The sequence below is a fragment of the Topomyia yanbarensis genome, chromosome 2 (assembly GCF_030247195.1).
Source record: "Topomyia yanbarensis strain Yona2022 chromosome 2, ASM3024719v1, whole genome shotgun sequence".
NCBI lineage: Eukaryota > Metazoa > Arthropoda > Insecta > Diptera > Culicidae > Topomyia > Topomyia yanbarensis.
The window spans coordinates 387,584,857-387,597,036 of record NC_080671.1 but is presented as its reverse complement, the minus strand read 5'-3'; the positions used below and the strand labels follow the sequence as shown (position 1 = coordinate 387,597,036).

The 12,180-nt window shown below is 39.5% G+C and overlaps 2 protein-coding genes across 3 annotated transcripts; one reads left to right on the top strand and one right to left on the bottom strand.

The window, feature by feature from the left end:
* Nucleotides 1-2,929: 2,929 nt before the first annotated feature.
* On the bottom strand, nt 2,930-5,918 carry LOC131684734 (RNA-binding protein RO60). Of its 2 annotated transcripts, XM_058967856.1 has the most exons (7): nt 5,824-5,918; nt 5,629-5,682; nt 5,277-5,557; nt 4,502-4,691; nt 3,633-4,436; nt 3,216-3,576; nt 2,930-3,154 (listed from the first exon to the last, which is right to left on the bottom strand). In XM_058967856.1, exons 3-7 carry the CDS (start codon nt 5,493-5,495, stop codon nt 3,010-3,012), a joined length of 1,719 nt encoding a protein of 572 aa, XP_058823839.1. In that variant the 5' UTR covers nt 5,496-5,557; nt 5,629-5,682; nt 5,824-5,918; the 3' UTR covers nt 2,930-3,009. The 2 variants fall into 2 exon arrangements, with proteins under 2 accessions (XP_058823839.1, XP_058823838.1); XM_058967855.1 differs by lacking the exon at nt 5,824-5,918 and having other exon boundaries at nt 5,629-5,802.
* Nucleotides 5,919-8,164: 2,246 nt separating this feature from the next.
* Nucleotides 8,165-9,607, top strand: LOC131680806 (uncharacterized). Its single transcript, XM_058961517.1, has one exon. It carries the CDS (start codon nt 8,165-8,167, stop codon nt 9,605-9,607), a length of 1,443 nt encoding a protein of 480 aa, XP_058817500.1.
* The last annotated feature ends 2,573 nt before the right edge of the window (nt 9,608-12,180 follow it).

Sequence of the window (12,180 nt, the reverse complement as noted above, 5' to 3'; positions counted from 1 at the left end):
GGAACGTTTAATCAACCACTACATTCGGCAAGTACCCGCTGCATGCAATGTAACATGCGTATCAGAGAGGTAAGTCTGCTACCACCCTGTTACACAATGCTGTCTACAACATTGAAAAGGTTTTTTTTTCACAAAAGCAATCAAGTTTGGGAGTTTTTCTCAATATTGAAGGTGCTTTTGACAAAGTGTCTTTCGAATCCGTTTTGGAAGCACGAGGTCATGGAGTACCATCATATATCACAAACTGGATACACGCAATGCTTAGCAACCGACATCTGTGCTCATCGTTAAGACAAGTAGAGATAAGTAGTGTCTGCGGATGTCCTCAAGATGGTGTGCTATCACCACTTCTATGGAACCTTGTCGCCGATGGCTTGTTGAGGAAACTTAATGAGCTTGGGTTTCCGACGCATGATTTCACCGATGATTATCATATAATGGTATTTGCATTAACACACTTTTTGATTTGATGCAACAAGCCTAATATGTTGTCGAGCAATGGTGTCCTCATGTTGGACTATCAGTTAATCCAAATAAAACATCAATGGTGGATTTCACGCAACGAAGGATTACAACATTGAGCTCGTCCGTTGCAGTTCTTTGACTCTGAAATTATTATCGCAGATCAAGTTAAGTACGTTGGGGTAATTCTTGACTCAAAACCTAATTGGACAGCTCACATCGATTTCAGGATCAAGAAAGCTTTCATGGCCTTCGGCCAATGTAGACGGGCTTTCGGCAAATCTTGGGGACTCAAACCCAAGTACATTCAGTGGATCTACACAACAATTTTTAGACCAATACTGGCATACGGGTGCATTGTCTGGCGGCAGAAGGGAGAAGTCATGACAATCCAATCAAAGTTAAACCATCTTCAGAGGATACACAAGACTGTGGCCCTAAATGGTTACTTGGGATGAGTATACACTTGCTCCCAGTGGCCTTACACTTACATATAGTTTTCCTTTTAGAACTTTCAATGTAAAAATTCCTCTTCACGAGGAATGGATGTCTAGCTGGATTGAGCAACAACTTGAAGAATACGTAGTTTGTTATACTGACAATTCTTTCTTGGAGGGCGGAGCCGGTGCTGGTGTCTATTTTCATGAAATGAGGTTAAACCAATCTCATTCGCTTGGTCGAGACTGTACCGTATTCCAGGTAGAAACCATTGCGATTCTGTGTGGCGTACAATCGGCACAACGGGGAATTTGCGGTAAAAGAATCTACTTTTGCTCTGACAGCTAGGCTGCCAAAAGTTCGGCAGATTCGAGAACGAAATTAGTAATCGCAGTCGAACTCAAATCGAAGAACTTAGCATTTCAAATGCTATCTACCTTCTATGGGAACCCTTCCATTCCGGTATTACTGAAAATGAATGGGCTGACGAATTGGCTAGAGCTGGCGCTGCGACTGACTTCGTTGGTCCAGAACCAGTTCTATCACTGTCGATAAGTTTGATAAAGCACAAGATATGCTTTTGGGCCGCATTCGAACATGCCAACAATTGGCGTAGCGCGTTCAAACAAAGACTTTTCTGCCTGATGTGAGTTCGAAAATAAGAATTTGTTGCATTTTGTTCCAAGCAGAACTGCAGTATTCTAGTCAGGGTGCTGACTAGACATTGCAAACTCAATTATCACATGGCTACTATTCAGCGAGCTGAGTATTATTCATGTGATCTTTGTGAATCCGATTACGGAATATTTGATATGCAACTGCTCTGTAGTAATGCAATTACGATGATGAACCTATGTACAGAGAACTGAAACTGAAGGATATGCTATTGTTCCTAAACCAGTGGGGCAAAGAGCTGTAGTTTTAGCCTATTTGAATGACAATATTTCTTCGGGAGTGTTGTCATTCTGTTATCTCAATATCCCCTCGGGCGTTTTAATATATCCGCTCACTGCTTAAATAAATATTCTAAATCCCTCCGGTGGTTGCAAGTTTAGTTCCTGCTATTGTAACACCTACAGCATCCCTCCGTGGGTGCAGAATGCTCTATTTGAATTGTTCTGTGTCTATATTGCCTTACCCCTAACCTTACCACTTGCCCAAACCTTCCCATCAGGAAATGATAAAAAGACGATTCTTGGTAAGGTAGAAATCTCCGATCAACATGGGGAACTGGCCATTTGAGCCAGACGCTACTGATTCCTGATTCCCATCCTATTACGCACCCATATTATTTCCATATCCTTTTAACATAGGTGCTTTAATTGCTCTGGAAAACTCTTGACCATGTGCCTTATAGTGCCATTTTTTTCTAGGCTAATTGTAAGGCTACCTCATTATGAGGGGGAGGCTTGTTTACAATCGCTCGTATACTGCCCATAATCGCAAGTCAGTCCCATGTTCTATGGGATTCCCTATCTACATGGGACTGACTTGCGATTATAGGCAGTATAATGCTATGTTACTTACGGACGTTACCGTTTTGAAAATATCGTGTTGAAAATGGAAGTTCATCCTCAATTACACCCTCGACATTATTTCAATCCAAAGCGTTTTAGGTTTTAATTTAGTATGTAACCATTTCTCGGTGTGAAGAAAGCATCATCAACTGAGAATCAGTCTCGAACTCGATGTACTGCATAAGTAAAAAAGGTCATAGGTTTAGAGGCTGTCAAATTGGAAGAAGCTTACGTGTTCCACATGTTTCAATGTCAGTAACAAACCACATTTTGAACCTTCAATTTGTGTTACTGGTCGCATTTCTCGGACATATATAAAGAAATGTGTGCTACTGTTCGATTTCAATATTTGAAAAAATCAATTCCAATTCACGGCGACGAACTAGACCAAATGAGATGGGAGAAACAATACTACTAGTGCACTTACAGCTAGATTATCCTTACCGAACCGAACCACCCACGTCCTACCTGAATAATTCACGTCAAACATCTATGCTTTAAAAAAATCGTAGTTTCATCCACTATCACTGATATTATCATACTCCATAAATTCAAAGAACAATTCGCTTGTTAAAGCGACGGTACGTGTCGCTTATGTAAATTTGCTTTTTACATAGGCATCGATTAGCTTCGGTGTGTCCTCGGTACAACCAACCAGCTCCAGCACTCCTTTAGTGGCGGTCATATCCTTGTGGTACAGGTCCTGCTTATTACGACTCAAGCTAACTATGATGTATCTGTGGTAGAAATACCCGTCATATTAACCAATAGATACCGGAACGATTTGTGGAATCTTACCGAGCGCCTCTCTTCGTTTCGGTGTTGTAATTGTTCAGTGCTACCACCGGTGAATGTCGCTGTGGATTGACTCGGATCAACGAGTCAACGATTGTTATAAAAACGTCCACCTTCTTCTTAGTTTGTCGAGCATACTGTATCGGTTGGGTGATGTCGACCTTGGTCTTTTTCTTTGCAATTGACTGAATGTAATCGCAGCCCTGAAAGAAAGACATCTCCCGAGTGAAGTCAACATTGGCGAGCTCTTGGGGTGCTTCAGTGAAAGTCAGAACTTGCATATGGGTTTCACGCTTGAACATGGGTAGGGCCAACAGTACGAACGCTGCCTGTGTCGACATCAGCCGGTTGCCGAATACGCGCTCTAGAAAAATGTTGTTAAAAACCACAAACGGCGAGCAGACAGCGTGTAATACTTACTTTTTGTTTGTTTCGATCTTAAGTCAAGCGTGACAAGAAAATTAAGCCCTGTACGTTGATAGTTTAGCATTGAATAATTCAAAACGTTGTAGAATTGTCTGAGCACTGTCGGATTTGCAATGGCATTCTTCAGAGCCAAATTGTTGGCCGTATGAACAGCTTCTTTGACTACGTTAAGATAACGCTGGCGTTCCTCAAACAGGCGCATAATTTGATAGACGTAGATGGGATGAATTTTCGACTCGGAAACCGCCGTCACTCTATTCAGTACATTACCGTAGGCTTCTGATAATTGGGTGTCATTATCCTTCAACAATTTATAGTCCTGCAAAACAAGTGCCGCTTGAACAATATCTCGATAAGCCATGTGCGGAAATAAAGCCTCCCACACTGCCGGAGAACGATGCAGCTGAGAAGGAACCACATGAATCGAATACTGATGAGAACTTATTTGAGTGCATGCTTCCGAAGCGACTTGAACGGTCTTAAATTTCTTTATGCGACGATAGATTTTCAACGCCTTACTGTCTTCCTGCTGAATTTCCGGCTTAGTATCCGATTCTGCTTTTTCGGAATTATTGTTCTTTTTAGACTTAGGCGGGTGTTTTCGTCCTATCCCTCCAAGAGCCGCATCAACAACTTGCATCTTAGCTACGTCTTCCAGATTCATATGAACCATCGCTAAAATATCCTTGTGGCACCAGTTGAACCAGCCGCGATCCATTGCAAATAGCATCGCCAGTTGTTCAGCGGAATGTTTGTCGTACCATTTGGTGAGAGCTGTCCTCATACCATTACCGAATCCTGTAGAAACAGTGCAATGAATAGTTGAACATATTCATAATTTAGACATCATGATAAAGTCCTACCACCACCAGGTTTCGGAGACAATTCCTGGTAAAAGTACACAAACTGAAAGAGATCCTTAGAGCTGCCGATGAGTTGTGGAACCATTTCGTACACCTTATGTTTTTCCTCCGGTTTATTGAAAGTTCGAGCTAGGAAGGCTAACGTAAAAAGACACTCGTCGTTTCGCACCAGGGCTCCGCTTTTCATGACCTGGATGTAGTGAAAATAATTGAGTATTTATTATCATGATCTCATATTTTTGTAATTATGATGTTTATTGGTTCCAGAGATGAGTTTTAACCTTCTGTCACTATTGAATACACCGGGATAAGTTATTTGGAACCGAATCTCGAATGTTCAAACCTGGAACATGAAAGCTTTTTTGTTTTTGAAACCGTCCCTGAGTAGGTTCGCACAATATTCTATCATATATATTATTCGTATGATAGCTTGTTACATGAGTTTGATTTAGGTCAAGAAAGTTACCTATTAACAGGAAATGAGAATTTTGCATGGAACTATGCAGCACACGAACGGCTATATGTTGAAGTGTAATTAGTACCTATAATAATTCCAAAACAAACCCTAACAATGTTTGACATGTCTGCTTTCTGCAGCTATGATGGTCTTTTCCTGTTTGTTTTCCGATGTTACGTTTTGATAAATTATTACGAAAGGAATGCATCGGGTGAAAACCAAAATATTTGCTAGTGCTACACAAAAATCACAACACCGCATCGTTAAGATGGAGGATTCCCTATTGTCTAGGATAGCTTGATTCCTGCTATTACTTACCCTAGCTACCATGTCGACCGGATGTTCCGTAAGCGTCACACTGTCCGCCAGCTTTTTAGTATCTGGATCGTCAGCGCTAGTAATCGCTGCCGCCAATGTCTGAATCGGAGCCAGGATGCGACATCCTTCCTTGATATCGAGCGGTCGATTTTTTTGAATATAGAATGGCTGATCGCTACCCAAGTAGAGGTAGCGCACAATCACCTCGGTGTCATTCATCGTGGCCTGAACCTTCCACTTTCAGGATTCGGTGTGCGTGGAACGCTGGCACGGATTAATACCTATTTCGAACGGAATGAAGTCACCACACAATTATTTTCACTCTACTAACTATGGCTGATCTGCAACTCACTGAGAAAAGAGGGACTTTTCACTCTCACTCGTTCGTCTTCTTTGATGTCGTTGTCTGCACACAGGAGTGTATAGTACGATATGCAACAAACATTCATGAAGAGAGAAAAGGAATCAAATGGGTCGCGCAAGAAAACATGTACGAATATGTATTATGGTATACAGCGAAGAAGATGCTCGGTGCAGCGCCACTCACCCCGTTATTTGCTTCCACCAATCCACCAACATAACCAACATCCGCAACAACAAAAATCTAACTGACTCAACATAACTCAACATCAAAACAGTGCGAAGTAGGGTGACCAGATTGTACATAAACATCATACACTGAAAAAACTAGCCACATGCGGATGACATCATATGGGTCATTCCACGCGAAGTGATCAAAAAAAGATGCAAACTTGAAATCGACCTTCACGGATTTGATCAAAATTTAGAGGAATTGTTCATCTAGGGCCAATGTATAAAAACCCAAATTTTTGTGTCAATTGAACCACCCCTCGGGTCATGGGAGCACCCCCCGTTTTGGCAAATTGCCAAACCCTTGATTTTCTTTTGATCATAACTTCCCTTCTATTGACTCTAGAATCAAACCACAAGATGGCTTTTGAAGAAAATTGTTCAAGGAGTCTATGAAAAATATTAATTTTTGGCGGCAGTGCTTCCAACTATGCGATTTTTTCAGTTAAATATTAAAAATAATTTTTTCTCAAAATACGTATATTTTAATTTTGAAAATTTTAATGCCATCGCGTTCCTCAGACATTTTACATAAAAAACACTTATCGTCCCAATATAATATGAGCGCATCCTGAGATATACCGTTTTGAAGGAAAAAACTCCGATTTTCTCATATAAAAATCCATTTTTATTGGCCAAAATTTAGAAAATCTTCAAACTGTAATAAAAATTGACCCTGATCTGCTAGGAGCAAACCAAGTACGTAGTTTTTCATCATTTCTCGTCTACTTCACGAAAAATTATGTTTGAACTCAGAATACTCAAGTTGGTCTTTTAGTGTTGTGCGCTTGCGATTTTATATGGGAAATTGCGGTTTTTTCTCTTCAAAACGGTGTATCTCAGGATGCGCTCATATTATATTGGGACGATAAGTGTTTTTTATGTAAAAATGTCTGAGGAACGCGATGGCATTAAAATTTTCAAAATTAAAATATATGTATTTTGAGAAAAATTAACTTTTAATATTTAACTGAAAAAAATTGCATAGTTGGCAACACTGTCGGCAAAAAATAATATTTTTTATAGACTCCTTGAACAATTTTCTTCAAAAGCCATCTTGTGGTTTGATTCTAGAGTAAATAGAACCGGAGATATGATCAAAAGAAAATCAAGGGTTTTGGCAATTTGCCAAAACGGGGGGTGCTCCTATGACCCAAGGGGTGGTTCAATTGTCACAAAAATTTAGGTTTTTATATATTGGCCCTAGATGAACAATTCCTCTAAATTTTGTTCAAATCCGTGGAGGTCGATTACACGTGCCTTGATCACTTCGCATGGAATGACCCATATGCAAAACAAGCTGGACAAACCGTTACTCACCAATCACAGATGTTGGTAGTAAACAAAAGAGAAAGTTTTCTCTTTCATTAAGTGATGTAAACTCTATTTAGCCAGTAACGGTTTGTCCGGAATTTCCTTTCAAAGAGAATTTTGACAGTTGTCTTTTAAGCCGTAATCATATGTTTGTCGAGAAATGTCGTTTTTGCTTGAAGCGAAACTGATTCAACTGCCTCAACCTCAACTGCTATAAAAATTTGTGAGCTGGCAGCGGTTGGGGTTAGAACCGGACTCAGTTTCGGGGTCAAGTAGATTTGTTGGTACATATATTCTATACTCCTTCGTAAAAGGCCAGTAGCCAGCAATATCATTTACCTGCTTCAATCTATTTACACAAAAGAAGGGAAAAATGCTGAAACCTCGACGACTCTTTTGAAAAAACTCCATGTGCGGGGTTGGGAATAGAACCCAGGTGCGCTATGCTCGTCCCCTGATTTTGTACATATATTTAACTTAAGTTGATTGCAAGGGCATTGCAAAAAAATGTTTCTGAATTCTCAATGCCCCCCTTTTCATATTGTAACAAATGTGAAAGTAAACTCAGATGCCAACTTTCACATCATTTGGACAATTTTAGACCCCCGCCTAGAGGCAGATCACTTGTGATGCATTTTTAAAAATCGCCTAAATTAAATGCATTTCTTTACATCAAAATAGAAATTCATAATGTATTTTGCGTTGCGTGCAATGTATTTTGCGTTACGTGTAAGACGTCAAAACCCTACAAAAAACTAGCCCTATACATTCAACAAAACGTCGAACAAAGTGAATCAACGTAGGACGTTTGTTAAACAGACATTTCATTCTTCAGTTAGATTTCTTACGAAGTGGACGTGATTGATTGTTGCTGTGGAGTTGAATTGGCGAACTGTCTGTTGAGGCCGAGACTGGTCCAAGTCCGTTGAGGGAAGTTTGATACTGACGAGTGGAGGCTAACAATTCCGAATACATAGAGTACAATGAGTGCAAGTAGCGGTGCCCTGCAAGGGGCACCGATGGAATTTGAGAATGGCGAGGCATCGAATAGAAGCACAGAAGGTGACAGAAAACAAGATGGCGCAGGAAATCCGGAGAACAAACAAATAGAGAAGAAGAATCGTTTAAATAGAGAATACGTGAACTACAACTACAAACACAATGATGATGGACCGTTTAAAGTAATAGTAGAAAAGATATTCGAAGAAAATTACAAATACAACGGAATAAACAAAGTTGCAGTGGGATTAATGCTAAAACAAAATGGCTTCTCTAAAGCGATATTGGATATAAAGAAAACAGGAAAAGCTAAAGTGCTTGTGTATTTGATAGATTGGAAGGAAGCAAACAGACTAACGACGTGTCAGAACCTTAACATCAAACGGTACAAAGCGTACATACCGAAAGGATTCGTGACAACGAAAGGGGTAATAAACGGAATCCCAGAGGATATTGAAGCTGCGGATTTGATTACAGAAATTCAAACGGATAAGGAGGTGATGGAAGTATTTAGAATGACCAGATGGACGGTTGAACATGAGCAACGAATTCGAGTTCCAACTAGCAAGGTAGGATTGGTTTTCAGAACTAACAAATTACCAACACATGTGAAGATTTTCTCGGTCAACATGAAGGTAATGCCATATATCACGAAAACAGTCATGTGCAACCAATGTTTAAGATACGGCCATGTAACAGACAGCTGTAAAGGAAAACAAAAATGTATGAATTGCGGGGGAAGTCATGAAGAAGCAGAATGCAATAACGATATCCAGTGTGCCAATTGCAGGGGACCACATAAAGCCACGGATCGCCAATGCCCCGTCCGTGAAAAGCAAACGGAAATCAAAACCTTGATGGCCACCAAGAGTCTGACATATTACGAAGCACAACAAGCAACGAGAATACCGGTACAGAATGGATATAGCATCTTGGAACACGCTGATGAGTTTATGACGATCAAAGAAAGCTATCTCGCAGCAGTGAACCACGGCAAACAACAAACGGGACGAGTGAGTGCTACAAACTCGTACAAAAAAGAAAATTCTAAACAAAATGAATCTAAAATCTCAAAAGGTCGCGAAACAACACACGAAAGCGATGAAAAAATCCGAGGAGTGAAACGGAAGGCTAGAAATGATTTAACAATAGAAACAGAAACAATTACGTTACAAAAACATCTTGAGTTACGACAAAAATGGGAAAATAAAATAAAGGAATTGGCAACCCAAAGGGAAACGTACAAGCAAACGACCAATGTGATATTCAAAGAGTTAACAGTTGCTCTGATGCAGAACGATGGAAATGGGTACCAACGATTAATAGAACATCTCAAAGGTATGGCAATAACGTTAGGCTATATTGAGGAGGAGAAACAGTCGAATTCCTCCGCGAATGATCAGCAAATTCAAGGTATTACAGAATAATATCCAGAGCCTATGGAAGAATAAATTGGAACTAGCTCATGAGTTACATAGCAATAAATACGATGCCGCCATCCTAGCAGAAATATGGACTGATATAGAAAAAAGTAACACCCTAAATATAACAGGTTACCACAAAATCCTACAACCAAGACAAACAGAAACAGGTGGAGGTGTAGGAATATACTTAAAAGATTCTTATAATTACCAGTTATTAAGACTTTCCACGACTAAAATGTTCGAAGTGCTCGGAATCAGGATTACTAGTATCAATCTATGCATAGTCACTGTATATATCAATCCCAGAATCACCATAGGTGACCTAACGAATGGACTTAATACCATCGTAGGAGAAATTAAAAGTTTACAAAATGTACTACTAGGAGGTGACTTCAACGGACACAACCAAATATGGGGATGCGAAAAAACAACAAACAAAGGAAAGACAATACAAGATATACTCTTAACATCAAATCTTATTAACTTGAACAACGGAGATAAAACGTACAGACCAGTATCACTGCTACAAAGCTCCAGCGCCATCGATCTAACGTACTGCAGCATATCCCTTTATAACAGCGCAAAATGGAAAGTTCTAGACCATACCATTGGAGGCTCAGGCCATTTAGTAATACAAATCGAACTAGAAGACATAAAATCAAAATCCGGAAAAACCAAATATAACCATAAAAAAATCGCTGAAGAAATAGCTCTTATTGACAGCGAAGAAATACAATCAATTGAAGATCTAGAAAGAATTATGCAATCCACAATTAATCAGAATAAAATAAAAAATGATCACGCGCCAAAATATTACTGGAACGACAACTTAACCCAGATGTATGAAGCGAAAAAACAAGCAAGGAAATTATATAATCGGTTCACTAACATAACGAACTTGCTAGAGCTGAAGAAAGCAAACGCTAGGTTCCACAGAGAAAAAAAAATAGCGATGAGAGAAAAGTTAGAAGAAATCACAAAATATATCGATCCTAGAAATGCCAAGGAAAATTGGCGACTAATAAAAAGTCTCAAATATCGAAATGAAGATAAACCCAAAAATAACATCGTAACTTCTTCTAAAGACCTGGCTGAAAAGTTTATTAATGAAAATCTCGGTACAAATTCAATACAACCAAATAAAATCGTTAATAAAAACGAACAATCAACAAGAACACTTCTAACAATTGACAAATGGAATGACATGTTGCATTCGAAAAAGAGACATTCAGCGCCAGGAACTGACAAAATCACATACGAAATGCTGAGACAACTCAGCACAGAAGCCAAACAAAAAGTGATACAAGAACTGAATAAGATATTTAGATCAAGCGAGCTACCAGAACACCTCAAGGAAATAAAGATTCTACCTGTGTTAAAAACGAGAAAGGACCCTGTGGATATCCAATCATACCGACCGATTGCGCTGATACCGACGTTGACTAAAATAATCAACTATGGAGTATTAAAAATACTACAATCGCACATAAAAGAGCACCAGTTGCTACCAACTCTATCATTTGCATTCCAGCCTAAAAAGTCGACAGAAGACTGTCTTGAGTACACCACAAACTATATAATGGAAGGTAAAAGATGCAACAAGGTCAGTATCGGAATTTTTTTCGACTTCTCCAATGCATTTAATACAGTAGACGTAACAAAATTGATAGCGATTCTTACAAAAAACAAGTTCCCCGGAGATGTGATTAAATGGATCGATAACTTCCTATATAACAGAAAACTTATAATACATACGGAACAAGGAGAAACATCGGCATATACATCCCAAGGACTGCCACAAGGAGATATACTTTCCCCCACTCTATTTAATTTATATACAGCTAGTTTGCACAAAATAACAGAGACGGAAGAAGACGCCATCACAGTTCAATTTGCGGACGACTTCCTAATAATCGTGCGAGCCAATACAAAGGAAAAAGCTATCGAAAAAGCCCAGACAGCTATAGATCGATTCGCGGAGGCGTCATCGAACTTGGAGCTAAAACTGAACGATGCAAAAACCAAAACGATCCTATTCAACGCAGCAGACGTAGATCTGGGACTGAAAATAGGTAACCAACTAATCGAAACGGTACGAAGCTATAGGTATCTCGGACTCTATATGGACAAAAATTTAGGCTTTGGAACACATATTCGAACCTTAAAAAGTAAGATTGGCGAAAGGCAAAACATGCTAAAAATTATTGGCAGTATAAGAAAAGGGGCAACGCCCAAGATAATGGTACTCTTTCACAAGGCCCTTTACGGTAATTTTCTCCTGTACGGGTCATCAGTTTACGGTCGAACATCACAAACATACCAAAAACAGCTAGAAGTCACTAGCAGACAATGCCAACGAATTGCAACAGGCTGCTCCAAAACAACACCTGTAAATACACTAGCTGCACTAAGCAACGAAGAACCCTTAACACTAAAAAGGGATTATACTGTGAAAAAAAGAATAGTACAACATCTGATCAAAAAAGATCCAGTGAGCGACCAACTCTTGCAACTGAACCTAATAAACCGCTCTGAGGACAGAATGTATACGCTCCTAGAAAGAATATTTCTAAACA